The 27,980-nt window shown below is 63.0% G+C and overlaps 1 protein-coding gene across 3 annotated transcripts; it reads right to left on the bottom strand.

Annotated features, from left to right (window-relative positions):
* Positions 1-543: 543 nt before the first annotated feature.
* SEMA3F (semaphorin 3F) lies at positions 544-27,980 on the bottom strand. Of its 3 annotated transcripts, none has more exons than XM_090284780.1 (19): positions 27,844-27,980; positions 23,399-23,522; positions 10,666-10,826; positions 10,500-10,562; positions 10,268-10,387; positions 9,498-9,590; positions 7,858-7,951; positions 6,453-6,572; positions 6,085-6,224; positions 5,828-5,942; positions 5,616-5,685; positions 5,305-5,449; positions 4,251-4,473; positions 3,539-3,627; positions 3,371-3,412; positions 3,034-3,191; positions 2,791-2,858; positions 2,463-2,596; positions 544-1,854 (listed from the first exon to the last, which is right to left on the bottom strand). In XM_090284780.1, exons 2-19 carry the CDS (start codon positions 23,508-23,510, stop codon positions 1,444-1,446), a joined length of 2,358 nt encoding a protein of 785 aa, XP_090140906.1. In that variant the 5' UTR covers positions 23,511-23,522; positions 27,844-27,980; the 3' UTR covers positions 544-1,443. The 3 variants fall into 3 exon arrangements, with proteins under 3 accessions (XP_090140906.1, XP_090140905.1, XP_090140907.1); XM_090284779.1 differs by lacking the exon at positions 27,844-27,980 and adding an exon at positions 27,451-27,832 and having other exon boundaries at positions 23,399-23,558; XM_090284781.1 differs by lacking the exons at positions 9,498-9,590; positions 27,844-27,980 and adding an exon at positions 27,451-27,832 and having other exon boundaries at positions 23,399-23,558.

Genomic DNA, 27,980 nt, shown 5'->3' with positions numbered 1-27,980 from the left:
TATTTGAAGTGCGGCCAGTCTACTGCCTCCTGGTCCCCACCTGGCTCCTCTTGCTACCAGGGATAACCCAGTCCTGCCAGGTCCACGGGCCTCCCCCACTCTTAGCCTCCTGCGCTGGGAACTGACTGTACATTTAGCCCAGGGTGCCCACTTTCTCCTCTCCAGCAGCTCCTCACCTGTCCCGGCCTCCCCACCTCCCCCACCTCCGCTCATTTGCTCCTGCTGGGGCCTCGGGCAGGCAGGAAGGATGGGGATTTTATTGCTGGGGGTTGGGGGGGTGGGGAAACGGAAGCTGGACTGTGAGGGCTGTGGCTTTGTCTTGCCGATTCTGAGTCCCTAGTGCTGGCCCAAGGCTGGACAGAAAGCCAGGTGTGGAGAGTGTGGAGCAGTCCAACGAATGAGCGGATGGAAGCTGGCCTGCCACGGAGAACGTGTGGGAACTGGTGACCAGGCCACACGGAGGGGTGGGGGCGCAGGAGGGACAGAACCTGGGCATGGGCTGGACCCCCATCCTTCTTCCCCTGCCAAGGAGAAAAGCCACAGTCCAGTCCCAGAGCCAGTGTTTATTAACAAGATGGAACCCAAGGGCAGCGGTGGCCTGGGCAGCAGGGGGCCTCCAGGAGCCCCTCCCCCCTACCCAGCTGCCCCCCTGAGCTATTTACACCCATCAGCAGAAGTGGTGGGCAGGAGGGAGCCCCGGGGAGCCTGCGCGGGCCCCAAGCCTCTGCGTGGCCCCGCTGCCCTTGGCGCTGCTCGTGCCTGGCCCCACTGCCGTTCTCCCAGCCCCTGAGTCACAGGCGCAGCACGAGCGAGGAGGTAGTGGCCAGGTGGGGGCGGGGTGGAGGGGCTGCCCCGCCCACGCAGGGCTACTCTTCTCTAGTCCCCAATAAATAGAGAATAAATACCTGGGAAGGGGCTGGCCTTGACTGAGCCGCCCCCCTCCCAGGCAGGGGCCGCCATCCTGTGACGGCCCCTTCTTCCCTCCCTCTCTGAGTGCATCCGAGCCCCCCACCCCCACCCGCAGTCTCCAAAGCAGTCCTCACATCCACGCGGGCTCAGGCTGACAGCACACACTGGCAGAGGCGTTCAGTCCGGCCCGTCCGGGCAGAGCTCGCTCCCTCCCCGGGTCCTGCAGATCCCAGCAGCGGCTGTGGAGCAGGCGGCCTCCCGGCCGAGCCTGGGGCCGGGGCAGTCCTGGCCTGGCCCTACCAGCCGGCTGGGCCCGATTAGGGGGTGTTTTCTCGGTCTCCGATCAGCACAGGTCTAAGTTCCGGACCGCTGCCGCGGAGGCAGGCTATATACAACCCACCAATAAATACTGTCTTTGCAGGGGCAGGGTGTGTATAGAATATAGATATTTTTATATATATATATATCTATATATCTTTTATATTAAAAGGGACAAGGGCTAGGCTGGCCCTAGCAGGGCTCAGGCAGCTGGCCTCATGTGTCCGGCGGGTGGTGGCGGCGGTTCCGGGGCTTTTTCTGGTCCTGGGGTTCAGGAGGCCTGGGTGCCCCGGGGGCCTCCCTGGGGCTGGGGGGCACGTGGCGCCAGTAGCCCTGGCAGTACTGGTGGATGAGGCCCACTTCTGGCTGGGCCAGCAGCTGGGCCAGCTCCTGGTACGAGGGTGTCGGGGGGCCGGCCCCAGGGGGCGGTGGGGCGCTCACAGCCGGTGGGGGGAAGAGGGCGGCGTGGACAGCGTCCCGGGCCAGGACGTGCAGCTGTACCCGTGCGACGACATGTTTGAAGTTGTTCTCGGTGGCCGTGCAGGAGTACAGGCCGCGGTCGCTGAGCTGCAGGGCGCGCAGCAGCAGGCCCTGCTCGGTGCGCAGGAAGCGGTCCTCCGCGCGGATCTGCGGGGGCAGTGAGGGGCGGCTCAGGGGCTGTGCGGCCACCCCGCTGCCCGGCCCGCTCCCGGAGCAGGCCGCCTTCGTGGCCATGCCAGGGAGGGGCACCCATGTGGGATTTCCATACACCCGGAAGGACCCCCATGAAGGTCTCACATAACGTCTGAATGAGGCGTCCGTACAGTTTCCACCTCGGGAGGGGGGACCGTAAGGGAATTCTGTACAATGAGACTTCTGGGGCACACACAGAGAATTTCTATTTAGTGGGAACACCCAGCTGGGGCTTCCTCAGAAAAGTTCCAAGTAAGGAGGGGGGCCTGGACGGCGCTGCTATAAAACGAGGGCTACCCCGTCGAGTTTCCATATCCTGGAGCCCCCCCTCATGACATTTCCCTGCAATGAGGCTCACTTCCCATGGAAACACACACGGAGCCTTCATGTACAGAGACACGCCCGTGAATGGTTTCAGATAATGTGGAAACCCCACAGTTCCCACCTAACCAGATGACTTCCTTGGAAAGAAGGAAGCTCCCATCCGTGTTTCACCCCCGGGAATTTCTACTGCACAGAGGACTCCCGCGCCCCCGGGAGGACTGTGGGGCACAGGGGATCACCTCCCGGCGCCGGTCACTGGGGTCTCGCTGGAACAGCCACTTCACAGTGGCCTGGGGTGAGCGGGGCTGGCACTCCAGGAAGGCGGCGCTGCCCGCCACGCCGTACTGCACCGACTCCGCGGCATTCTTGTTGGCTGGGGGGCGAGAGCGTGCTGTGGTGAGGCAGCAGCGCCTCCGTGCGGGGACACCCACCCACTGGGCATCTACTCCTTGCAGGGGTGGCTAGGGACATCCTGTTTCCGGAACCCCACACCCTGTCACCCCCACTGGCCACGTGAGAGCCCTCCCACACCGGGCTCCAGGCTGCGGGGAGGCCCGGCACACTCACCGTTGGAGTTGAAGCCACGGCACTGCCTGATGGGGTTTCCGTGCCGGACGTCCTGCCGGCGGCTCCGCCTGGATGGAGGTAGCTCCTGACGGGGGGTGTCTAAGGAAGCTTCCCCCCCGGTCCCTGTACCCTGGTGGCAGGGCTCACAGACTCCCCCTGCTGTGTGACACCACATCCACCTCCAACCCCCAGGACAGGGCCCTGGGCACGGTGCCTAAACTTCCGAGGGTCTGGGGGCCACACCTCTTGGAGGACGCTGTGTAGCGGGAACAGGCCTGGCCGTCCCAGGCACAGTAGGGGTCCCGGGCGAGGCAGCAGTCGGCGCAGGCAGCCCCGTACGCCTGGCAGCGGTGCAGGCTCAGGTGTGTGACGCCCACAGCCGAGGCCACGTACAGTTGTTGCTGGGGGAGGGGGAGGGCGTGTCGGTTTCCTCCCCCAGGCAACCCCCATCAGGAGCCTGCTGGGCTGGGCTCCTTCTCTTCCTGTTCTGTGCCTCAGTCTCCCCATCCCTGTGCCAGACGCATGACCCCAAGGGGGAGAGGCTCCATCCCTTCTCCCAGCCCACGTCACCAAAACTCACCCTCTTGGAAGAGATGGTCATGGTCTTAATGGGTGCCGGGTCCTGGAAGAAGATAAGGGTCAGCTTTGGGTTCTGAGGACCGCCCCCAGCCCTGCCCTGGAGGGCTGCAGTCAGGCGCTGGTACTGAGGAGGGCCTGGGTGACAACTGCCCTGGGGGGTCACACCAACCTTGAAGACCTCCACCTCCTCCAGCATGAGCTCTTCCATCTCCTGGTCATCCTTGGGTAGCACAATGACCTTCTGCACTGTCCCGCGGTCTGGAACGGGCCGGGCAGGGCCTCAGTGGGGCTGAGGACACTGGGGAAGGGGCACCAGCCTCAGCCCCTTCCCCACCAGGGCCCAAACCCCAGAGGGCAGTGGAGCAGCAGCTCTGTGCCAAGGTTGAAGAGCTTCCCCAGTGACGGGCAGAGGTCCGAGGGAATGGACCTGGGATAAGGGGCATCGGGGCTGGGCCCGCCCCTGTCACCCCAGCCCCTTGTCTGGGCACTGCTCAGAGCAGGAGGCTGGCAGTGGTGGTCCCGTGTTGAGGGCTGCTGGAACTGTGGTGAGTGCTCTTGGACGTATGCACACAAGAGCACATGTCAGTATTTGGACCCATGTATCCTGGAGGTGTCTGCCCTCTGTTCCCTTTCCTGCTCACACGTGGGTCCTCAGGCACCCAGTGTCCCTGCCCTCCTGGCCCCCGGGGGAGGAGGATGGGGTCTGCCCACCCCTAGTCTCAGTTATCCTGGCAACAGGAAGAAAGCTCCAAGGATGAAGGTGGCAGAGCTGACCCTGACCACCTGTATCAGCCCTTAGCAGCGCAGGCCCCAGCCCCCTGGGTCAGCACCCTCCACCCAGCGGGCCCAGCGCAGGAGGAGCCGGGAGCAGCAGTGGGTACCTGTGCCCAGGAAAAGCACCTCATAGCGCCCGTCGGCTGCATCCACCTGGTCCACGGCGACGGTGGTGAGCCGGTAAGGGGCGCCCGTGCGGACCACCAGGGGCCGCCGCTGCAGCGGATACACAGCCTGGTACATGAGGGGGTGGCCACGCATGAAGTTGATCACTTCGTCAGGATAGTCCTTGGTGGACTTCATGGACGGCGTGAAGGTCCCGCCAGGGCACTGCAGGCAGGTGAGAGCGTCAGGCCGAGGCCACCCAGGAGGGGCTCCCCGGACCCAGGAGCTGCAGGAGAGGCCTCTGCTCTGTCTGTTCCGCCACCTCTGCCTGCTCCGCTCTCCAGTGCAGCGAGGCTTCTGCCTTGCACCCAGAGAGCCGCAGCTCCTGCTCCAGCAGAGGTCCCAAGGTCCCACATTCCCAGATGCCACAGCCACCTCCCAGGCTTCCTGTGCCACAATCTTGTGGCAGCATTCAGCAGAGCTGACCACTCCCTGTCCACGTCCTCACCCCTCATATCTCTTTCCTCTCTGGATGTTCCTCACCCCAGCGTACCCCAGCCCTGCTCAGCGGGACTGCGGGCCCTCCCACCCCTGCCCAGCCTCCCAGTTCACCTTTGGGGGTCGGGTTCCCTGACCTCTGCTGAAACCAGCTTCTCCATCCCAGTCCTGACCACACTGACAGACAACCGCCTGCTGCTTCTGATCAGACCCCACAGCCCTCCTGCTCAGACTCCTACCATTGGCCCGTGACACCCCAAGATCAAGCGCGTCAGCTCCCGCCTTGCCCACTGTCGGCCAGCTATGCTGGCCTCCCTCCTGCCACCTTTGCCTCAGGACCTGGCGGGGTTGCTTCACAGCCTGACGCTGTGTGCAAACGGTGCTTTTTTAAATTTTGGCTTTATTGAGGGTGCATGGTGGGCTTACGTGTGTGTATGGCCCTCCCTCCCCCCCCCCCACTCCCTGTAAACTGCATGATGGTGGGGCCTCCACCTGCAAAGGGCTGGACCCAGAGCAGGCCTCGCAGGAGAAGAAAGGGAGAGGCAGTGGGGTCCTCACCGTGCCCGGCCGTGGGTAGGGCATCTTCCCCGAGAAGGGCATCCACTGGTAGTTGGGGCCCTCCTTGTGGGCAAAAGGCCCGTTGAAGACCATGCGTATGTCCGCCATGGAGTAGACACACACAGCCGAGCCTCGGAACACGGAGCTGCGGGCAGGGCGGGCTGCTGCTGTGGACGGGGCAGACCCTCGGCCCAGAGCACCCTCCTAGCTGCCCTTGCCCCACCGCTCGCCACCAGGATGGGGTCCTCCACAGGTCATAGCGCCCCAGTCCAGCCACCCCCTGCCACTGCTGGCGCCGGCCCCAGCCTCACCCCGAGGAGGTAAAGACAGCGTAAATGACAGGGTTCCTCACGTCCTGGGTCTGCTGGACAAACACATCCTCTGGGGACAGAATGAGGCGCTGGGAGGGTGCCATAGCCAGGAGCCCCAGTTCCTGCCCAGGGGGACCCACCATAGGTGCCCTGACCAGCCACCTCCCCTCCCGTGGTAGCCACAGGGCCCCACCCGCCTGCGTGGCACTCACGGAGCTCATCAAAGTGCGTCTCAATGCCGTCCTCGCCGGGCACGGAGCACACCAGCCGCGCCTTCAGGAACGTGCTCCACTTGTTGACCAGGCAGCAGTGGCCGCCGTCATCGTTCTGGGGGGCAGGGGGCAGAGGAGGGGGTCAGACCCGCTCACTCAGTCCCAAGCGCCTGCGGGGGAAGGGCCCATAGAGCCGGGACTGCGTGTAGAGAGGGGGCAGACGCACCCCGACCCCCAGCGCAGGCCGCGGTGCCTACCAGGCAGATCCGCCCGATGCGGGCGTACACCGCCGGGCTCTGCGGCGCCTCCGCGGACCGCTCGCGGAAGAAGAAGTAGAGCTTGTCGTCATTGCGCTCGGCGCTGTCCGGGATGAGCTCCGCGTGGATGAAAGAAGGGTCTGCAGGCAGGCAGGGCTCAGCGGGGCCAGGTTTCGTCTGACAGCGCCTTGTTCCCCCAGCAGAATCCCCGCCAAAGACAGGAACACCCTCAACTCTTCCCCAGAGGAGGATCCTACCTCCCCGGCCAGGCCCAGGGCTGGAAAGTCCCCCGGGACTGCTTCCTCGGGAGCACCATCCCAGACAGGCGCCCCCACCCCCTGCCGCCAGGACGGGCAGGGCGCACTCACCGTTGAGCCACCGGGAGTTGTACTGATCCGTGCGCATGGCCGTCTGCTTCCCCAGGGTGCGGAAGATGGCTGCGTCCGTGCCCATGAAGTCGATGTACACGCCGGCATAGAGCTCCTCATCTGCGGGGGGCCGGCGGGTCAGTCGGGGGGGCTGCCCTTTGCTACCACCGGGTGCAGCCCCAATGGCCTCCAGGGCAGGGTCCTATCTCCCCCTCAGGCGCCCCGGGGCACATCCTGTCACCACTGGGGTGCTGGCCTATGTTTACTGGCTCTGGGAGGATGGTGATTAGCAGCCAGAGCCAGTTTCTGAGGGGAGACCCTCCCATCACAGCTAGTTCCCAGGGGCACCTGCGGTCCCTGAATGTGGAGCTGGGCAGAGAGAGCTGCCAATCCCATTGAATATATAGTGTTTGCACCCACAGATCAGACAGATGTTAATAATCTCGAGAGCACCGAGAATAATAAAATACAGTAATTAGAAAGTAATGAGTTTTGAGTGTTTTTACCTTTTTAAAAGTAATTAATTTAATTTTAAGTTCCTATCATTGAATTTTTAATACCAGCTGTGTTTGGCTGCTGGCTCACAAAATACCTGCAAACGTCACCGCTACACTGCCCCAAGTCTTCCTTCTAGCCGGCCCCAGGGCCGGTCCAGTCTTCCCCAGCAGACTCCCTTGTCTGGGCTCTGCCAGTGGGCTAGGCAGGACCTTCTCACTCCCCGAGGGGGAAGACAGTGCCAGCCCCCTGCCCCGGGGGCCTTTCCCAGGCCTGAGGTGGCATGGTGCCCGGCAGCCGCCCTGAGAGGCAGACTGGGTTGGGCAGCCGGAAGATAGTGCAGGGACCGGGTGAGCGGTGGTCTCCCCCCACCTGCTCCGGAGGACCCAGACAGGACCCCTCCTCAGAGAACGTTTCCCCAACCCTCCCAGACACCTGGCCAGACTGGAACCCAACTCCCTCCAGCTGGTCACGGGGCCAGGACTCCCTATAGGTGCTTCCTGGGGGCCTCCCCAGCCTCCCAGACAAGCTGAGAACCTGCGATGGGACTATGAGACCACCCTCTACACCCCCACCCCCCGATACAGATGCAGCTTGTCTTCTCCAGGCAGCCTGCAGCTGGGAGGGCTCGGGCCTATGCAGGGACCACGTTATGGATTTCAGGATAGGACCTGGTTCCCTCAGCACCCCAATCCGAGGGGCTGGTGGGAGCTTACACGGCCTCGTCTCTGCTGCTCAGCTCGCCCTGGGGTAAGCTGTCTGTACCCCTCTCTCTGCCAGGTGGGGCCCCTCTGCGGGGGTTCATGGCCAGCATATTTGCCCTGGGGTAAGTGTGGGTACCACCCCCCCCCTCCAGAGGCAGAGGCCACACTTTCTGGCTGTAGAACCAGGGTGGGGTGGGAGCACTCACTGATGAGGGCCGAGGCTGTGTCCAGCTTGGGGTCGTATGGACACTTGCCCTTCCCTGACTCGAGTCTCTCAGGCTCCAGGTAGAAGATATAATCCTGCAGGGCAGAGGAGGGCTCAGCATCATCTGGGCCGGTCCCACAGCCAGGAAGGGCAAGGGTCACCAGGCTCTAGGGTAAAATCGGGTCCCCAGGGATACCCTGAAGCCACCCTCCTTCACTCCCCAGATCTTGGATTTTTAACTCCATCCAGCCAGGTATCCCAGGGCAGAACCAGAATGCAGGGTCCAAGGAGGGTGCTGCCTGGTCCTAGGTCTCCCAGAGCTCTGCTTTGGGGGCCATGAGGAGAAGGGTGGGCTTACAGGGGCTGGAGCCCCTCCATGCCAACTGGTCTAGGGTCCCCTTGGGCCACAGACGCACAGCTCTGTGAGCTGCGGCTGCCTGTCCTGGGCCAAGAATGGGCTGCCAACCTGATCAGGGCAGCGGCTACTGGCCAGGGGCCTGGCTCCTGTCCTTTGCCATCAAGTCGCACCAGGTCAGAGGGCTCTGAGGCCACTGTGTCCCCAGGCTCTGTGCCCTACCTGTGGTCCTCAGGACAGACTAACAGGCCATGGCCTTCTCCCTGCCCCTCAGCACAGCCCCCAACTCCACATGTCTCCCCAGGGAGCCAGGAGTTGAAGGGTCCAGCTCAGACCACACGGAACTCCCAACACCATCCGTGCCTCCCAGCCTCACCCGGAAGATACTAGGAGGAAGGCTGGTGATGACACTGGGGCCAGGATGAGCTCATGAGGACAGGAGAGGGGAAGGAGAGAGGCACAGAGGCAGAAGGAGGTGGCAGCGGGGGTGGGGATGGCGATGGGAAGGCATACACAGGCCCGCTTCCAGTCCCACTCTGCACGCACGACTTTCCGCACACCTGGGGCTACACACAGAGCTTGGCACACATCACTGCCAGTGCACAGAACACACTGCTCACACCCTGGGCACACACACGCGGCCTGAGCGGCCCCACTCTTCAGCACTGCCCACTACAGACACACCTGCTCAAGTGACCACTTGCTCGCATACACCGGCAGCCCCTGCCCCCCCGCCCGCCCCTGCCCAGCCCCAGCCCCACGCCCCAGCTCTGTCCCAGGGCATGACCAGTGCACAGACAGCTCTGGCCCTCCCACCCCTGCGGAAGAAAGCCCTAAGCATGTGAGTGTGCAGGGCACCTGTGCTAACCGAGGACCCACGGGAGGCACAGGGCATGCACCCAGGAGTAACACGTCAGACTGCACACATGTGCCATGTTCCCACTCTGGTGCTGAGTAAGGTGTGGGCTGACAGCAAACAACATGTGCCCAAGTGTATGCTGGTGTGTGCTCACGTATGTCTACACACATGTCCTCAGGGCTCCTGTCTTCCCCACCTGGTGGCTTCATGATTCCTTGCCTGCAGGGACCACACTGAGGCTGACATGAATCCAGTGGGACTGCCTTCAGAATCACTGCAGGGGAAGGGCTGGGAGGGGGCACAGAGGTGGGGGGAGCCCCGGGGGAGGCTGGCCTGGGGTGCAGGTCCCCAGCTGGAGGGCCAGGCGCAGGAGAGTTCAGTGCAGAGGCAGAGCTGTCTGGCAAGGGCCCGGAGGGATGAGGCCCACCTGGCGTGGGGCTGCGGGCGTCGGGCGGAGGGCACCATCCGTGGCTCTGCTGCCTCGGCCTCGGGCCACCTGCATCTGGGTCCAGGGTGTGGCCTGAGAAGACGAGGAACAGGGGTTAGGGCCAGGAGTGGCAGGGGCTGGGGGAGCGGGCTCGGGCTGCCAGCCTCTCACACCACACATGCCAGGAACACACGTGAGCACCTGGGCCTCAGAGTACATATATGTGCCTTGCACGCACACATACATACCACTTGGCACACACACACACACACACGTGCCCCCTAGGTCCAACCACTCTTACACACGCCCTACAAGGTCACGCCAGCTGCACACATGCCCACATGAAAATGGAAAAGGGCAGAAGCAGGCAGGGGGGGCAGAGCTGGGGAAGGGGCAGCTCTCCCCTAGGCCGGGTGGCAGGAGCGGACCCAGGCGGCCAGCCTTCTGCCGCTGAGGCCCCCCGCCAGGCCCTCTGGCTTGGCCGCAGGGCGCGTCCACAGGCATAGCCCAGGGGCTGCAGGAGCGAGTGCTTACTACGTGCCAGGCCAGTGCTAAGAGCTTTGGGAGTGTGAGCTCTCACTGTCTGTTCCTCACACCGACCTGTGAGAAAGGCAACTATTAGCCCCGTTTTCAGGTGAGGAAACTGAGGCTCTGAGAGGTGAAAGAAGTCGCTCACCCAAGGGCACAGGGCCGTGGTTCAAGCCCATCGCCCCATCCGAACGCTGGGATGTAGCTTCCAATGGGGGCAGAATCGGGGGCGGCGGGCTTACCTGGGCCCGGCGGCCACGGTTTACATAGGTACACATGGGGTTGTAGGCGCCGGTCCCACACACGTACAGGTGTGTTCGGTTCCAGGGTTGGATGAGCCTGACGAAGTTCCCGCACTCACCCTGGGGCCAGAGGGAAAGCCAGGAGGTGCCCAGGTGCCTGCCTGGCTCCACTGCCTCCCCGGCGTCAGCTGCGTGCCACCCCTGTCCCGCCTGTGGACCCCACCGCACTCACGTTGCCATCCTTGCCTGAGAGCACGCACTCCTCGATGCGCTGTGGGGAGGCTGCCCAGTGGATCTGTCGGAGACAGGTGTCAGGGTGCACAGCCTGCTGGACGGGGCCCCCCGCCCTGTGGCCCCATGTCCCTCATGCCCCGCCCCACATCTGGGCTGGCCCTTACAATGAGGGGCTCACGGTTGATGTCATGCAGGTCCAGGGACAGCACGTAGTCCTTGCTGCCCACGTACATGCGGTCGTGGTCTTCGTCCTTGAGCAGAATTCGGTAGTCGGTTGTGTTGAGCAGGAAATTGAAGAAATGGGCAGTGCCTGTGGCCTTCAGCTCTGGGGACAGAGGGCAGGGCGGCAGTCAGGACCCTTGGAGACGGTCCAGTCACGCCTCCTTTGGCAGAGGGCGGTCCCCCTCCACTCAGCCATCTTAACCCCCAGCCTCCCCTCCAGGGAATACTTAACTCCCTCTCTAGTCCCTGACTTGCTGGGAGAAGTGGGACAGGGAGGGGCCACGCCCAAAGCTAAAGTCCTGATTCACAGGCAACCCCAGTCAGTCTCTGGGTCCCCATAAAAGCACAGTGAGCGGGCAGGGGCTGGGGAGTGTAATGGGATCAAAGAGTCCTTGCTCTGGCGTGGGTTGATGCTCCATGCTTAGGGTGGGGCGAGCATCCCACGGGGGCCTAAAAGGGTTCATGAGTAGGAGGTGGGGGCAGTGCATCCAGGACAGCCCGCAGACGCTGGCACAGAGCCAAGGTGCCCTGTCCTCACCCGCAGGCAGACGGTGATGCTGACATGCAGCAAGGTCCCCCGCCTTGCCTGAGCAGGTCAGCCAGGACATGGGCAGCCCTGCTGGAGCCGTACTGCCTAGCAGAGCGGGCTTCCCCCAGGCCCCACTGGGCTGCTAAGGAAAGACGGGGAATTCTCAGGCCACCTTGAAGCGGCCGGGAGGACCAGCCTTCTCTGCAGGAGCCCAGCAGCCTGGTCCTCCCACCTCCAGGTTGCTGGGGAGAGTCCTCCTCCCTGGGAACTTGGCAAGTGAGAAGTCAGTGACAGACACAGGTCTCTAGGAAACTTGGGAACCTTCTTCTGGGAGGGGGAGAGCCAAGGGGTTCCCCTGGCAAGCCCCTCCTCCACCCACCTCTAGCTATTTTTAGCTCAGCAAGAAAGGGAAGATTGTAATGGGAGTGACAAATATGCACCAGCACAGGAGACTTGAGATGGCAGCTCACAGCAGAGCACATGCATGTCTCCACGGGGCCCAGGTATGCACACATGCACACACGTGTCCTGAGTTAGATGAAGCATGCACCCACGGGATCGTACTTGATCCACCTCCCCGTCCCACAGCTGGTTACCCACCCCACAGCTGGGCACGCATCTCACAGGTGGTTACCCATCTCACAGGTGGTTACACGCCTCACAGCTGGGTGCCCACCCCACAGCTGGTTACCCACCTCACAGCTGGGTGCCCATCCTACAGGTGGTTACCCACCTCACAGCTGGGTACCCACCCCACAGCTGGTTACCCACCTCACAGCTGGGCGCCCATCCTACAGGTGGTTACCCATCGCACAGTTGGGGCAATCAAGGGGGAAGCCTGGAGAGGGAGAACAGCTGGGATCCAAGGCGCCAGAAGGCTGCCTGAGGTGGAACCAGCAGGTGGCCCCATCCCGTTGGTCAAGGTCACCCCCTACTCAGGCAGGTGTACTGGAATGGCCTGGCTGCCCCTGACCCCTGCTGTGTGCAGGGCAGCCTGGAGCAGAGCAGGAGGGGCTGTGCTGTGTGCAGCTTTGGACAGAGCTCCCGGATGTGCCCGCAGGGATGTGTGAGGTGGGCCGGCAGCCAGGGAACTCCCACAGCAGGGCCAGAACCCATGTCTGAGGGCTGGAGGGCAAGCAAAGGCCTTGCCCTGTCCAGCCCTGTCTGTGTGGCGACAAGAGAATACAGGTGATGACCTTGGCCAACCTCTGGGACGCAGGGACGCCGAGGGATCAAAGGGCCGATCCCTGCCTGGCTGCGGCCTCGCCCGCCTGTCCAGCGGCGCCTCTGAAGTCCTGGGCAGGGCAGCCTGGGCACCTGTCCTGCACCTGTTGTTGGGCCACTCGGAGTCCCCTGCCTGGCCACCCGGCCATAGCGACAACAGGAAAGTAAACATTCCCCCACCCCCAGGGCCAGGAAGTGGCCAGAGAGGAAGTCGGGCTGCCAGCAGAGCCCCCCCAGGCTGCGAGAGCCCGCCAGGGGTTATTTATACCCTGGCTGGGGGCATAGCTTGGTTGTGCCCTTACCCGTCCTGCTGGGACAGGGGGTGTTTGGGGGACAATGGAGGGGGAGGGAGGCAGAGACTCAGGTTGGCACCTTCAGACACAGGCCCTGGGAGTGGGGGAAGCTCCAGACATCGCACCCCAGGGACGCAGCAGCCATAGCCTCTCTCCACCTCTGCCCAGCCTTGGGCCTCTCCAATCCAGGCCCTCCCCTCTGCCCCTCAGCCATGCTGTGACTGCCCAAGCCTGAGCCCCAAGTCCAAGTCCCCCTCCTGGGCTCAAAGCCTCATCACTACGGGCTCCATCCATCTGTAAGTGAGGCAGGGGACAGACCACTCCTTCAGCAGATGAGACAGCTGAGACACACACGGGGAACAGGGGACTAGCCTTGGTCTGACCTCCGCACCCCTGTCCTTGCGTGGAAGTGGGGATAGAGGGAGCCTCTCATGTAGTCACCTCTGTGTGCAAAGCCCCGTGCTCATAACATCTGTTTTACAGGTGAGACTATCAGAGGACAGAGAGGGGAGGTGACGTGCCAGGTGGTGGGACTCCCACCGAGGTCCGCGGCCTTTCGGACTTGAGGAGGAGTGGCCTGGGGAAAGCTAGTCCAGCTGGTGGGAACTGCTCACTGGGACAGCCAGGGCCGGAAGGTGACTTTCCTCCCATCGACAGGGCACATGACTCAGGACCCTTGGTTTCCCTCCCAGTGGCCACGGGATATGGCGTCAGTGGCTCTGCTGTCACAGGACATGATACTTCAGTGTCTGAGGAAACTGTGACGGGGGCAGGGTGCCCCAGGAGGCGGGGACGGGGTGGGACAGAAGGTTAAGCATCTGGTGTGACGTGGGCTTCCTGACCCTGGCCAGGGCCCTATGGTTCCCTACCTAGACCATCTCTTGGGCTCTCCTAGTACTGACATCGCAAGTGACCCTGGGGTGGGGGAAATGCTAACTGAGCATCTTTGGGTCCACCCGCCCCACCCTTTATGGGCCATCTCTGCCTTGCGAGAGAGAGGAAGTTCTTTCCCCAGGGAAGCAGGCCTCCTGGGAGGCACCTACCTTCAGCTGCGTCCCTGCCTCCCCATTTCCTAGTGCCGGTGGGAAGTGGAGAGGGCATTGGCCAGGAAGGGGCTTCCTGTTGACTCAGCCCTAACCCCGCCCCCAACTCCAACCTGTCTCCACCCAACCCCATCCACAGGAGCAGGGCAAGACCCCAAATATCCATCTGAAGCCAGGCCACCAAAGGGAAGCAGGAGGGAGAGGGTGGGAGTTCCCCAGGGTCCCAGGGTGAATTGGGTGTGGGGCTCCGGCGTCACCACCCACACCTGGAGGGCTCAGCTCACTCATGCCAGACTGCGGGAAAGACTTCAGACAAGGGGCCCCATGCCAGCCCCCCAGCCGCAGGGCCAGGGTGAGGAGTAAAGTGGCATCCTGTCCCCCGTTCCCACCCGACCACAGGGCAAAGGAACTGGGGCCTTCCTTCCTCCAAGAAGCCAGGGCAGGGCAGGAGGCGGTGGAGGAGCCCACGGTCTGGCACCTGCAGCGGGGCAGCTTTGGCTCCTTCTGGCCCCCAGCCCCTCTAAGGAGCAAGGATTTGGGCCAAGGATCTGGGGGCCAAGGGGGCTTTGGAGTGTGTGTGGCTGACGTGGACCCAGCCTGGTCATGTCCTCAGGCCAGTCTCCACCTCTGCTCCCCTTATCCCAAGCCCCGCTCTGGGAGCAGGAGTGCCGCCCCTCCCCCACCCCCATGGCAATACTAAGGGAGGGGTCGGGGTGCAATCCAGGGTTGGGTGGGTGCTGGGACTCAAGTCTGGATAAGTTTTGACCTTGGGGAGGGAAGGTGGGTGATGTTCCTGGGTAATGCCTCCTGCGCAGGGCGCCCGACCCCCATACCCTCCCTCGAGCTGGGCACAGGTTGGGTGGGGCACCATCCGGGAAGGCTTTTCCCGTCACCGGGGAAGGAAGAGCCTTTTCTGGCATCAGACACCTCATTTCCGTAGCCGGTCCCAGCCCCTAGCCCTCCCCCACGGACCTTAGGCGCTCAAGGTCGCGGCCCAGAATGGCCTGGCGAAGGTCCTGAGGCGGGAATGTTCTCAGTGTGTAGGGGGGCTTAGTCCAGGGGTCTCCACTTCCTCCTCTCTGGAAGCAGCTGATGATGCCCTACTTTAGGGGAGGTGGTGGGCGGGTGAGGGCAGCACTGAGGGGCGTGACTGCAGCCCTCACCCACAGACCCCGGGCGGGGGGTCCCAACCCCTGTTGCCCGTCTCCAGGACACCAGGCCTGCTGCAGAAAGGGGGCTCTTGGAGCAGAGGTGGGCGCCCGCCCCCTTGGTTACAGCTCCACAAAGCAGCGGGCCCTGACTGACAGCGGCACATCCCTGGCTGTGCTTGGAGTTCCGGGGGGTGATAGACAGGTCCCTGCAGCCCAGCCCTGGCCTCTGACCTCGTGTGGGCCGGTGCAGCCCTAATCCCTGAGCTGAAGATAAATGAGGCTGGGGGCCAGGGGTGGGGGTGCTGGCCAGGGTCTCTGTCAGTCCTTTATCCCCCTGCCCTTCCGAGGAGGGAAACTGAGGGAGACAGGAAGATGGCAGCAGTGGCAACAGCATGAGTGGCAGAGTCCACAGTTCCCACTGGACACGCCCATGGGCTCTAGGGAAGGGTGGCCCCCAGCCCCTTTGTCACTCCCCCAAAGCTGCGAGGGGCCCCAGAGGAAGGCCCAGGGGCTGGGCTCACCCCCTGGCTCCCAGCCTAATCCCCTTTTAATGAGCGGCCAGCCGGAAGGCCTCGGGGCCTGGCCACAGCCCGGCAACCCTGGGAGCCCCAGCCAGGCTAAGCTGGAGGCAGGACAGCCCCAAAGCCCCTGCGCAGCACACCCACCTCACCCAGGCCCCGATGCCACCGCAGGGACCCCAGCATCAGCGGGGATACACCAGCGTGACACCTGCCTTGTGTTCCCACGGACCCTCTCTTGGGCAAGCCCCATGATCAGGTCCAGGTCGCACAAGGGGCTGGGCAGGAGAGGCTGTCACTGATGGTCCCGGGGGCTGGCTCTCCCAGTCCCTTGCACCCCCCAGGATGTTCCTGATGGAAACCCCTAGAAACCAAATCCAGGTTTTGCCTTGGGTCTGAGCTGCCTCCTCCTCAATATCTGTCCCCTCCAGTCACATCCCTGAGCCACGCTCTCCAGACTGGAGAGACCCACAAGGCTTCCCAGGAGCTATTGACACTCCCCCACCCCCACCCCCAGGCAGGTGAGCCAGGTCAGGGCCAACAAAACCAATTACAGCTGCTCTCACCCAATTAGCAACTAATTATGGCCTCTGGTCCATTCAACATAATTAACATGTAAATAACTCGGTGTGTTTATATTCAATAACTACACTGATTGAATTTAATTTAAATGTCTGAACTAGGGACCCAGTTACCGTATTTCACCACCTAGAGCTGCCACTTCCTGGGGCTATGGGCTCCTCTGGGGGAGAGGGACCCAGGCCGGAGTGGAGGGTGGAGGGGCAGGCGCCGCCACACTGGCCCAGCCCAGGCAAGGGTTGGGTGGGTGCAGCCTCTGCATCCTTGACATGCCTATCCCGGGGGCGTGGGGAGGCAGCGGGTCAGAAGAGTCCCCAATGGAATCCTCAAGATGGGAAACCCTCTGGAATGAGGGGCCCCTTCTTAAGGGTTACTGTAAACATCCCAGCTGTTCAGTAAACACCAAGCTGGACAGGGGCCTGAGTGGAGGAGCCACCCAGCTGGGCAAAAGCTCCACTGCAGGCTCCCCTCCCATTTGGGGGGCAGGGGGCTGGGGGTGGGGCTTGGGGCTGGGAGCTGACACTAGGGGATGACACTGGGGGCTGGGCACTGGGGGCTGACACTGGGGGCTGGGCTGGGGGCTGGAACTGGGGGCTCGGGCTGGGGCAAGGGGCTGGGGCTGGGGGCCCCAGGGCCAGGGCCTGCTGTTCCCACGCCCGTTCCGCCCCACCGCCCACCTGCTCCGCCCAGCAGAGGACAGGCTGGGGGCACAAGAGAAGCTTGGAGGCAAAGGGCAGCAGGGTCACTGCCTGGCACACAGGCCAGCCGGAACCGGTGGTTCTACCCTCCTCCCTGCAGGATGTGAGTGACTTCCAGCCATTTGGTCCCAGCAGGTAGGGGCTCTCCAGCCTGGGTGCCTCCACGGATCCCTGCTCACCCACCCAGCCCCAGGGTGCCTCCACGATTGTTCTAAGTCTGGGCTTGTGGCTCAGGCCAACAGGTCCTACATGGACCCTAACTGCACACAGCTGATTGTGATGGGTCCTCTGGGCATTGACCAGCCACTCCGAGTTCGGAGCTCCCGCCCAGCGGGGCAGGCACAGAGTGGAGCGAGCCGGCCCTGCGCAGGGCGTGGGCAGACGTGGGCTGGGTCAGGCAAGCGGCTCGCACAGAAATTGCCCCAAAAAGCATGCCGAGGGGGCGGCAAGAGGGGTTGGTAGTAGGGGCAGGGCCACACTGACCCATTTTTCAGGTGGGGACAGTGGAATTACTGCCCATGCCTCCAGTTCCACCGGCCTGGGGACCTACCCCTCCTCCCACATTCCAGACCTGGCCCGGAAACTCCTCACTCCTTCCTCAGCCACCTCCTCCTCCCCGAGACTGCAAAAGACAACAAACTCTCCATGGCTCATTTACTCCGATAAATCAACCAGACGGACAGGCCAGGAGGGGACAGCAGGCTCGGCCCCCATCTCTGCTGCCCTCCTCGGACTCCTGGGCTCCCGGCAGCCCCTTCACATCACCCACCCAGAGATTCCCAGGACGGCCCAGACAGCCTAAGCCCCCTGCCCAACATCTGGATGGGGAGAACGAAGCGCTGCACAGACAGATGTGTGCTCAGTCCGCCTGTGCTGGGACAGGAAGGTGTGGAACAAAATCCCAGTGAGGGCAGTCCTGGGTAGAGCTCCTCCCCCATCCCGGGAGGGCCACCCACTGGGCATCTACCTGCTGTTCTGTCAATGACAGTGTATGACCAGGAGGGACACAGATTCTGCTCTTGGGGGGAAATGAGGGCATCAGCACTGAGCCTGAGGCGGGAAGAACAAAAGCTCTTGGCTGGGTGCAGAGGCCTCAGAGGAAAGAGCATGTCCGGGTAGGAAGCCAAGGACGGGTCAGGGTGGTGATGGGGGAGGTGGTGGAGGCAAGCAGGGAGTGGGGAGGGAGGAAGAGTGGGGGATGGGAGTCTGGAGCTGGGGCCTCACGCTCCAAAGGCTTCCTGGTCCCGGAGGGGCTGATGCTTTGGGGCTGCCCCCCCCAGCAGTGCTGCCGACAGCTGCTACCTGCAGGGCGACCCCAGCGGGAATGCCCCACGTCAGCTAGCTGAGGCCTCCCTCCCCCACAGGCTGGCCTCCTGGCTCCTCAGAAGCCACCACCCAGGCCCATTCTCTGCTGGGTCAGGACCGGTGGTCAGGGTCTGGTGCCCAGGGGGCCTCTGCCCTCCGGGATGGGGGTGTGGGGGCGGCAGACCCGCCAGGCTAGGCACCCACATGAGCCAAGCCTGGGATTCAGGCTGAAGCATTCTGGCATCCAGGCCTCTGGCAAAGGCCCTCTTGCTATTTCTAAGAAAAATGCAGCAGGAATCTTCTGTTTCTCCAAAATGCCAAGGGCCGCCTTGAGGCAGAGCTCAGATTCCCAGGACAGCGCCAGGCCAGGCCACATCAGGCTAAAAACTCTGGGCCCAGCTGTGTAGAGGCCCAAGTGAGCAGCCCAGGTCCGTCCCCTCCAGCACAAGCTGCAAAGCTCACCCCCGGCAAGCCCCCTCCAAGGCATCCCCTCCCCCAGAGCATCTCTTGTCAGTGGGTTTCTCCCCACGACAGGGATATGTCACCTCTGCCGGGATTAAAAAGAGCTTAAAAATCACAAGGACAAAGTGCAAACTACATCTCAGCACCAAATGCAACACTCCAGCCAGCGCTTTGGCCTTTCCCCCGCGCTACAACACACACCCCTGCCTCTGCTCCTGCTCTTCCCTCTCCCCAAATCTCCCTTCCCCCGTTTGAGATGCAGCTTCCTCCACGAAGCCTGCCAGGATGCCCATGGTAGTCATTCTCCTCCTCCTCCTGACCCCACTCCACGCACAGGGCTCAGGGTCCCCCCTGCAGCCCCCAGCAATGGTTAGAAATCCGGAGGGAGGGGCGAGGCCATGTGGGACTCCTTGGGCACCCTCCAGGGTCAGCCCTCACCTGTCTGCCGCCCCCAGCGGGGCTCCTAGTTACTGAGACTTCCTTCACTGAGGCCGCAACCCAGAGTTAATCCTCCCGACTACACAACTGGTACCCCCATTTTACAGACAAAGTAGCAGGGACACAGAGGGATTTTGCCATTCGAGGTCCTCCCACAGGCAGGATGCGAGCAGGACAGCCTGAGCCTTCAGGGTGCTGGTTCTCCAGGGCCAGGGAGAGACCAGGGGTGGGAGAGGCTAAGCCGCTCGTCTGAGGTCGCCCAGCTGAGGAGGGCAGAATGGGGTTTTTCTGCCTTCAGGGCCAGTCCTCTAACCCCCCACCACCAGCACCTCTGCATGCTGTGGGGTTTCAGTGCCGGCTTCCTGCCCTGGGGCAGGCAGGGGTGGGGAGGGCTGGACGTCTCCCAGGACTCACGAGGCCAGGTACCCACAGCTCTGAGCCACCTGCTGGGCCCACATCACCGCTGGAGGGGCCGTGGGGTTGGGGTGCACACACACAGCTGCAGAGAGCCAGCAGCCCACGCTGAGGCCGCTGTCTCCAAAGCCACAGGATGAGAGATGCTTTTATGAGCCGGGATGGGATTTTTATCTTGGCAGTTCCTCTTTAAATTCTTTACGATTACAAAGCAGCGGGGGCTGCCAAGGAACATGATTTACTCCTGGAGCATCCACCAGCTCCTCGCTCAGTGCCAAGGGAAGCTGGAGCCAGGGAGGGAGGGGCGGGTGTCGTACCAGGAACCGGAGACAAGGCCGGGGCTGCTGAGGCCCAGCCGGTGGCCAGACCGGCAGGACCACAGCGGAAGGCCCCAGGCCCTGGCCCGGCTGACTCAGGCAGGGCCTCAGGCAGGTCCTCTGCAAGCCCAAGGACCTGTCCCCACTCTCCCCGAGGGCTGATTCTGGCCAGCTGAGGGGCAGGGAGCCCAACTCCCTAAAGTGGCCACTTCCAAGTTCCCTCTCAGGAGGGAGGCAGCTCCCATTTCCAGGAAAGCTGATCCCAAATGCAGGGATCTGGGCTCAAGTTCATGAGTTGGGTCTTCCTTCCTCCCTCTTTTCTGGCTCCTCCTGGAATACCCACCCATCCTGGTTTGCTAGCTCCAGATGCCCCTGTAGCCGCCCAAGCCACCTGACCCCTGCCCAGCTCCCCAGTACCACCCCTGCAATCTGAAGTTCCATGCCTATCTGGCTGACCGGGGCACCCCTGCGGGTAAGGGCGGGCCCCCTAACTCCCTAGCCCCACCCCCACCCCGTGCATCAGGCCTGGGGGTGTGGCAATGCGCCATCAAGGCTTGCACAACCCCCACCCACGGTGACCCCTTCTAACCCCGAGTCTCATCATCTCCTAACAAGGAAACCTGGAGACTCTGGCTCTCTGCTGCCACACGCAAATGATGTAAGTGGTGGCAGAGTTCTGGGCCAGCTGGGCCATCAGCCCACCAAGGCTCAGAGGCAGGGCTGACCAGCACCCACCCATTCCTCCTCCAGGACCTCGGGGACCTGGCTTTCCGTTTCTGAAGGGAGAGAGCTTCCTAGGGGCATGAGAAGCTGCCCAGTGTGCCCTGAGCCCTTCCCTTGGGAAATGAGGCTGGAAGACTAGAGCCGGCCCTGCAGGACCCTGGAACCTTGTCCCTAGCTCATGGGACAGGGCTGGGCCTGCATCCCCCACCCGCCCTCCACGCTCAGTCCTGGGACAGCCTCAGACATCAGGCAGAGCCCAGCTCCGTTGCGGTCCCGCTCCTGAGCGGCTTGGCAAGCCCATGCATCTCCCGCCTCACAGGAAACCCAGGGAGGCCCCGCAGGCCTCGGAGAGACGGCCACCTGGTTATTGTCACGGCCACCTACAGTCATTTCATTTACTGGCATCTTTCCCGATCTCCTTCGGCACGATGGCCTTCTGTTCCATCTCCCTGCCCCTGCCCCAGTTTCCCCAGTAGCCGGGTCACCTCGCGTGGCATCGCAAGACCTCCTTCCCCAACCAAACACCTCTTGGCCCCAAGTCCTGGCCAAAGCTGGCCCCGGCAGCAGTGGTGTGTTGGGGGGAGGCTTCCTGGCAAAAAGTAAACATTCCCCAAGCCGAACAAAGGACCTGGCAGGGCCCTGGCATCTCCCTGCTGCTGCCCAGGAGGTGCTCTCTCAGAGCAGGGGTAGGGGAACTTTTTCTCCCAGACTTGGTCAGCAGCTCTGGGGTTGAGGGGACTGCAGGCCCAGGCAAGGAGGGGCGAGGGACAGAGGGCCCCGCTGTCCAGGCGCTCTCGTCCCAAGCTCCGTGAACGCTCAGAGGCTACCTCGCCTGCTCCTGACCATCTTCCCCACTCGACCCCCAGCTCCTGCTTGACCTGCGCTGTGCCGCCGATGGCGACTCCGGAGCTGGGCCACAGGAGCCCCCAGCTCTGACCGGACCCTGGGTCCCCGCTCCCTCACACCCTTTTAGCTTTAGGCTTGGCTGGGGTGCCCGGGCGGATGGGCAGGCAGCACGCCCAAGTCTGGCCCAGTTCCTGCCTTTGTTCCTTTATCTGCCCTGGGTAGGATGGCCTCTCATGCCACTGCCTCCCAAGCGCAGCAGGACCCGGCAGGGGAGGGGACGAGCCTTGGCTGAGTCCCTGAGGCCTGCTATGCCAGCTGCTACACCCATCCAAGGCCCAGATGGGGGAAACTGAGGCCCAGAGCCAGGTGCCCACTGGTACTTCTGAAAGCAACCCTCTCTGGACCCACTTCTGTACCCAGGAGAAGCCCCCACTACCCAGCCCCTGGCCTGGCGTGGGCTTCTAGTTTCTGCAAGTGTTGGTCTCTGTTCTCTGCAAACCCTGGGTGAGGGTGGGCTCCTTGGTGGACATGACCTGGCTGAGACCATCCAGCACAGGGCCTGGTGCACAGTAGGTGCTCACGTCCGTGCTAAACTAAGCGACATTAACCATAAAACTAGGAACAGGAAGGAACACCAGGGCAGGGAAACCTACGCATGCAGAGGCTCCGAGGCCCGGGGATGCGGCGGCCCCAGGCGTCCCGCGGCCCTGCCCGGGCTGCCAGGCCGTCAGCGCCACCGTAGGCCGGCTGCCAGGAGCTGGCTGCCAGGAGCCGGGCTTTTAGTCACCGCGGGTGTTGGCTTCAGAGCTAATTGAGAGGGAATCGACCTGACTGATGTGGGCGTCAGGCGTCGACAAGCCCAGGACACCGGGGTTCTATTTCTGGCCTCGCTTCTGCCTCCTGCCTGACCTTGGCCTCGGCGTTGCCTGAGCCTAGGTTTCTCTCTCCGAAAAACCGGAACAAAAGCCTTTGCCCCTTGGCCCTTGGAGGTCCAAGAAGGGTTAAAACGTGCATACAGAGGGCCTCCCTATGTCCCACCCCTCCTGCTAGCTTTCATGGGTCTCCAGGGCGATGACAAAAATAACACCCAGAGTGGATGTCTGGGCCTCAGGGTCCCTGGGGTGTGGAAAGCAAGCCACCTCTCCCTTCTTGTGGGGTGAGGGGATGTTCCAACCCCCCTGCCTGCACGCTGGGCTGGGACGGGGGACAGAGCGGGAATCAGGCCGTTTCAAGATTTATTATCTGCTCTGAGGAATGCCACCAGGGAAGCATGGGGGTGTCAGCAGAATAAGTATCTCATCCCCCAAGCCCGGGTGAGGGGGGCTGCATCTATAAGCCAGACCGATCCACGCTTTGGCCCATTTCTCAGGCCCTCAGGGATTCCTTCCAGGCCCACCCTCAGAGTCAATTCCCAACTGTCCCCACCAAGTGGCAGGGGCGGGACGAGGTCTGGGGAAGGGCTCTGCTGGGGACACGGGGACATGATGAGGTGAGGGCTGGGCCTCAGCCAAGCCTGAGGAAGGAAAGAGGTCAGCCCAGCCTTTCACCCCAATATGTGTGCCCGGAAATCTGGCCAGCCAGGGCTGAGCCGGCCCCACCCAGGGCAGGCGGCTGGACAAAGTGACCTTGGGCCAGAGGAGGGCCAAGGCTGAGAACACAGGGGTGACCCTAGGTCCCCCAGGCCGAGCATACTCTTCTGCTCACACACACCTTCGGGGAAGTGACTAGTGAGGAAAAGCCATCCGTGCAGCTGGATGTGTGTGCCACACGCGGTCGCCTGCCCAGTGGCTCAGGTGCAAAGGGGACAGGGCGACGCAGGGCAGTGGCAAGGAAGGGCTTCTGCAAACACTAGTTTGAAAGGTGTGGCAGCTCCGACCCCCTAGCTGTCACACAGGAGATACTGCACGCCCGAGGCCACCTAGCCTGAGACCTCACCTCCTGACTCAAGAACCTTCTTCAAAATGTCTAAGTGGCCCAGTCTCCAGCCTCTCCCAGCAGGTCACCACCTCCCTGTCCCCACCGCACACACACCCAGGGTGACCCACATGGCTGCATATTTTGTCCTTGTTTGCCCCGACCTCCCCTCTCTCCTATGCACCAAGGAGGATGCTGGGGACAGCATGGTGGCCTCTTACCTTTGAATGAGAGCCGGACCCGAGGTGTGGCCGGGAGGTGGTCCTGGAAGGGGGTGGCTGGCCAGGCCCCAATCGCTAGGGAAGCCCAGAGGAGGAGACCAGCGACAGGCATTGTGGGAGGGGCCTAGGACCCAGGAAGCAGGCTCAGCTGTCTGGACACCTGGGGGGGGGAAACAAGAAAGGAATGTGTGAGGCAGAAAGGGGAGTCCCGCCCTGTCCACATTTCCCTGGTGTAATTCCGCCCAAGGACCTCAATTTCCCGATCTGAACAAATAGGGTTATGGGTGTCTCCTCGTTCACACCCTCATCCTGGAGCCAAGAATGCCCCAGTGTGCAAACCTCACAGACTTTCTTGTATCTGCTTTTGTGTGGGGAGGCATAACCAACAGACCTGAAGACCAAGCCAGCAGGTGCAGCCTGGGGTCAACAGAGCTAACAGGGGCCACTGGAGGCTCAACACAGCAACTTCCGGCCCCCACACCCTGAATGCCATTCATGGGGCGCAGCTCAAGCAGGTGATCCTGCAGCCCTCTGCATTCCCACCCCCAGCCACATGGGCCTCCCCATCCCTCTCCCACCTCAAGGACTGGGGGAAAGAGGTGGGTCCATGCCTGCCTGCTCCAGTGAAACCTCCCCTCCCAGTCCAGGAAAATCAGGACCCGATTACTGAGGTGGGGTACGTGGGGGAGGATGAAAGAGACATACGCAGACAGCCTGACATGGAAGAGACACAACAGCCAGAAAAGGAGAGGCAAAGAATAGCAGAGTCTACTTCTACTGAAATCACAGCAGGAGGGATCCAGGTCAGACCTACAGAAGGACTTCCTGTTAGGAAAAGTTCTAGTTCTGCCTCTAGAGGGTGAAGAAGGGGAGCTTGGATAGCTGGCTGACCTAGGCAGGCCTGCAGTCTCCCCTGGAGAACTCCCCCACCCCCAGCAAGTCCAAGTTTCAATACTATGTTTTTCAAATATTGTCTCCCTGGGTAGGCTTGCTGTTGGGTAAACGCAGCTCAGCACCAGTTGTCAGAACATATTGCTCCCTCCCGGCAAAAACCAGCGCCAACTCCCAACCCCACCCCCCCCAGATGCACTGGAGGTGTGGGCACCAAGAATGACAATGTAAGCCCCGTCCTCCAGATCTTCCCTGTCTGTTCCTTACTCCCATGGGAGCCAGGACCCCAGGACCCCAGGACCCCAGGACCCCAGGTACTGTGGCCTGTTCATCCCCTGCGCCGGCTGCCACATGCTGAAGCAAGGCCCAGGTGCCACATCTGACTCTCAGGCCCCACTAGACAGACCCTGGTGCCCTCCCCTGATGCCCCTCCCCCAGCTCGTGCCCCTCCTGTCAGGGCAAACCCCTCGTGGTTGCTCAGACAGGCAGTGTAGCCTCAGGCCCCCTGGCCCATTCCCCAGGTGGTACCCTCTGCGGGAACAGCCCCTCCGAGTGCCTGCTGCTGCCTCCAGGTGGAGGGGAGGTCGGAACCAGCCCCTCCCCGTGCCTGCTGGAGCACCGAACTGGTGCTGACTGAATGGCAGGCTCTGATGCGGAGCGGGGGGTGGAGGTGGGGGGCTGCGCGGCCACCTCACCCTCGGGGTACACCCAGGAGGTCCCCTGCTTACATCTGTGGATAAACGCACACACACATCCTCACTTGCATGCCTACACATGTCCTCACAAGCATGTATTTGCTCAAGAACTTGACCTGCCAGTGGGGTGGGGCCCAAGGAAGCTGGGAGACACTGTCCTGGCTTGGGGAGGTCAAGATGCAGTCCGGGTCCCTCAGAGAGCTTTGGTCCTATGTACCAGGGGGCTCAGGTTATGTCCTCTCCCCTCCGCCCCATGACCCCATTTGTCCTGCACCCATTTTCATGATGACCAGGTTAGGGTCCCCAAGGAGTGTTGGAGTACCCCAAGGTGTCCAGGAAGGTGGAGGGCTTTGTCCTACTGGGCCCCCACAGGGACCCCCACAATGCTCTGGCCCTTTAAAGGGGTGAACGTAGGATGTTCAAGTCTATTGGGGCCTCAGGCCCAAGTCCAAGCCCCCTCTTTGGCAGCCTGGGGGATATGGAGAAGGGAGGAGAGCGGAGGGGAGGAAGGAAAGGAGGAGGACAGAGGGAGGGTGGGGGGAGGCATTTCTGCAGGCCCTTCCCTTCTGCCAACTCCTAGAGGCATTCCACTCAGCCCCAGCCCCAGAGAAGCCCCCCGTCGGCTAGCCCAGGTGGGCGGACAGAGAAGGGACAGGCACCGCCACCTGGGAGCCCACCAGGAGGAGAGCGGAGAAGGAAGGAAGGAAAGAAGGCTGGTGGGAGGGAGCAAGGGAGGGAGGCAGGCGGGAGGGAGGAGGAGAGAGGGAGGAGAGAGGGAGGGACGGAGGAGAGACGCTCGAACAAAGAACCGAGGAGCTGGGGCTGGCGAGGGGTGCAGGAAAGGGGCGGTGGATCGAGGGGGTCTAGGGGCACCTGGGGTTGGGGCAGGGGGCTAGGTGGTAGAATTGGCTCATCGGCTCCAGACCGCCCAGGCTGAGGGTGGGGGTGGGGGTGGGGGTGGACAGCCTGCCTCAGGGAAGGGAGGCTGGCTCCTCAGAGCTGAGAACTGCCTGGCTGGAAGGCAGGCAGGAGCAGGGGCTGTGGGGGAACATGGGGAAGAAATTATTAACAGCATACCACCCTCTACCCAGCCCCTGGGTACTTGCCCTCCTGGTTCCTTGGCTTTCCCCCTCCCCCAACACCCCATGGACCAGGAAGCAGAACCACCCCAGCAGAGCTGAGACTGAAACACCCCCTTTCATGGTGGGACTGGTGCAAGGGGCGGGGGGTTCCCAATCAAGATCACCTGGGTTTGGCTCCATCCTCCCCCTAGCAGAGCAGTGGGGAGCTAAGGCTGGGCTGCTGGCCTTCTCTCCTGCCAGACACTTTCCAAATCTGGCTCCTTCAGAACTGAAGGGCAGCAGGAACCTGGCTGTGCCCAGTGCCCTCACCTTCCAGGTCGCCAACCGCACCAGTCCAGGCACACTCCTGTTGCAGCCTGGGACAAGGCTCCAGCTCCACCTAACCCCCTGGGCTGGGGTGAGCCTCCCACCCCCAGGGTGCAGTTTCCATATTCTGGGAGGCAACCTGGGTGAATTCAGGAGGACAGGAACCAGCTCCAGGGCAGACACACCAGTGCGGTAAGCTCACCCCCTCCCCCAGGTGTTCATGGGCTGGTGTTCACAAGACACTTATCTCAAGAATGAGAAGTTATTTATCCAGCCAGGTCCCCAGCTCTAGCTCCAGGCGACTCCCTCCTGCCATCCTTGCCTCTTACTCCTGGGCCATCTTAACACTTTCGGGTCCCACCTGCCCTAGGAGAGGTCATCAAGCTCCTGGTGTCCCCTGCCCACTTCACCAAATGGGCTGCAGGCTCTCCCAGTTAACCTAAGCCCCATGTACAGCTGGGTCCCTAATGGAGCAAGACTCCCTGCTGGAAAAGCAAACCCAAGCTCGCACCTCGGGTTAGGGGGTTGGCACAGCGCTGGGAGAAAAGCCTTGGAGCTGGCGGATAGTGCTGCCCTGCGGATCGGGGAGACCCTCCACGTGGGGGCAGCCAGGGTAGTTCTTCCTTTGAGCAGAAGACCATCAGATCGGGCCGCTTAGGCAGGGCGGGCGCACCTACCAGAGAACAGCGCTGCCTGAGGCGTTAGTGGAGGAGAGCTGAGCCAGGAGAAGGGGCACCCGGATTCCCGCTCCAGGAACGTGGGAGTGGGGCGCGGGGCTAAGGAAACACCCACCCACCCACCCAGAACCTTGTGGGAAAAAGTTGCTTTGCACACTGGTGACTCCGCAGGCCACATCACCCACACATCTCTCTGTCGCCCCAATGCAAAGCGCCCGGGCAGACAGAACAGGTACGGCGCCCGCGCTAGTCCGGCCGCCCCTGTGCCTGCGGTGAGCCCCCTGACCCTCCGATGCCCGCGCCTCGGACACTTCCGCAGAGTTGCAGTGCTGCGTGTCCCAGAGGGATCGCAGGGTGACCCGGCCGCCTGCCCACTCCCTCCCAGTTCCCGCTGCACTCACCTCTTCCGCGGCGGCGGGGCCTGGGCTCCCGGGCGGCGGTGGCGGCGGCGGCCGAGCCGCTCCCTGTTGGGCCGGCCCGCGCTAGCGGCCCCCCGGGGCCATGGCCCTGCCCGCGCCCTCTCCCCGCTGCGCCTGAACAGGAGTCGACGCCGCGGCCCCGGCTTAACGGGTTCTGAGGGCTTCAAGCGCGTCAGCAGCTGAGGCCCCGGGCCCCAGCCCGGGCCATGGGAAGGCTCAGGGGCGCTTGGGGCCGCCTCCCCCCGGGTGGGCTGCGGGCGCCCCCTGGCCGGCGCGCCAAGGGCGCATTCCCCCGCGCGGGACGCGGGGCTCGGGGAACGGCGCGCTCGGGCTCGGGGCGCTGCGCTCAGCTCGGCCCGATGGCGCTGTGCCTGCCTGGTGGCCGGGCTGGGGCCCCGCGGCGGCGCGGGGCTGCGCCGCTCCTCGCCGCACGCCCTGGCCCTTCGCGGCACTCGGGGCTCGCCGGACCGCGGCCGCTCGCTAGCTCGCTGGCTCTGGTCTCGCGGCCGCCG

Source organism: Furipterus horrens, unplaced genomic scaffold (genome assembly GCF_987537825.1).
Source record: "Furipterus horrens unplaced genomic scaffold, mFurHor1.1.pri manual_scaffold_7, whole genome shotgun sequence".
NCBI classification, from domain to species: Eukaryota; Metazoa; Chordata; class Mammalia; order Chiroptera; family Furipteridae; genus Furipterus; species Furipterus horrens.
Note: the sequence above shows the minus strand (reverse complement) of the source record. Positions and strands in the feature narration are given on the sequence as shown.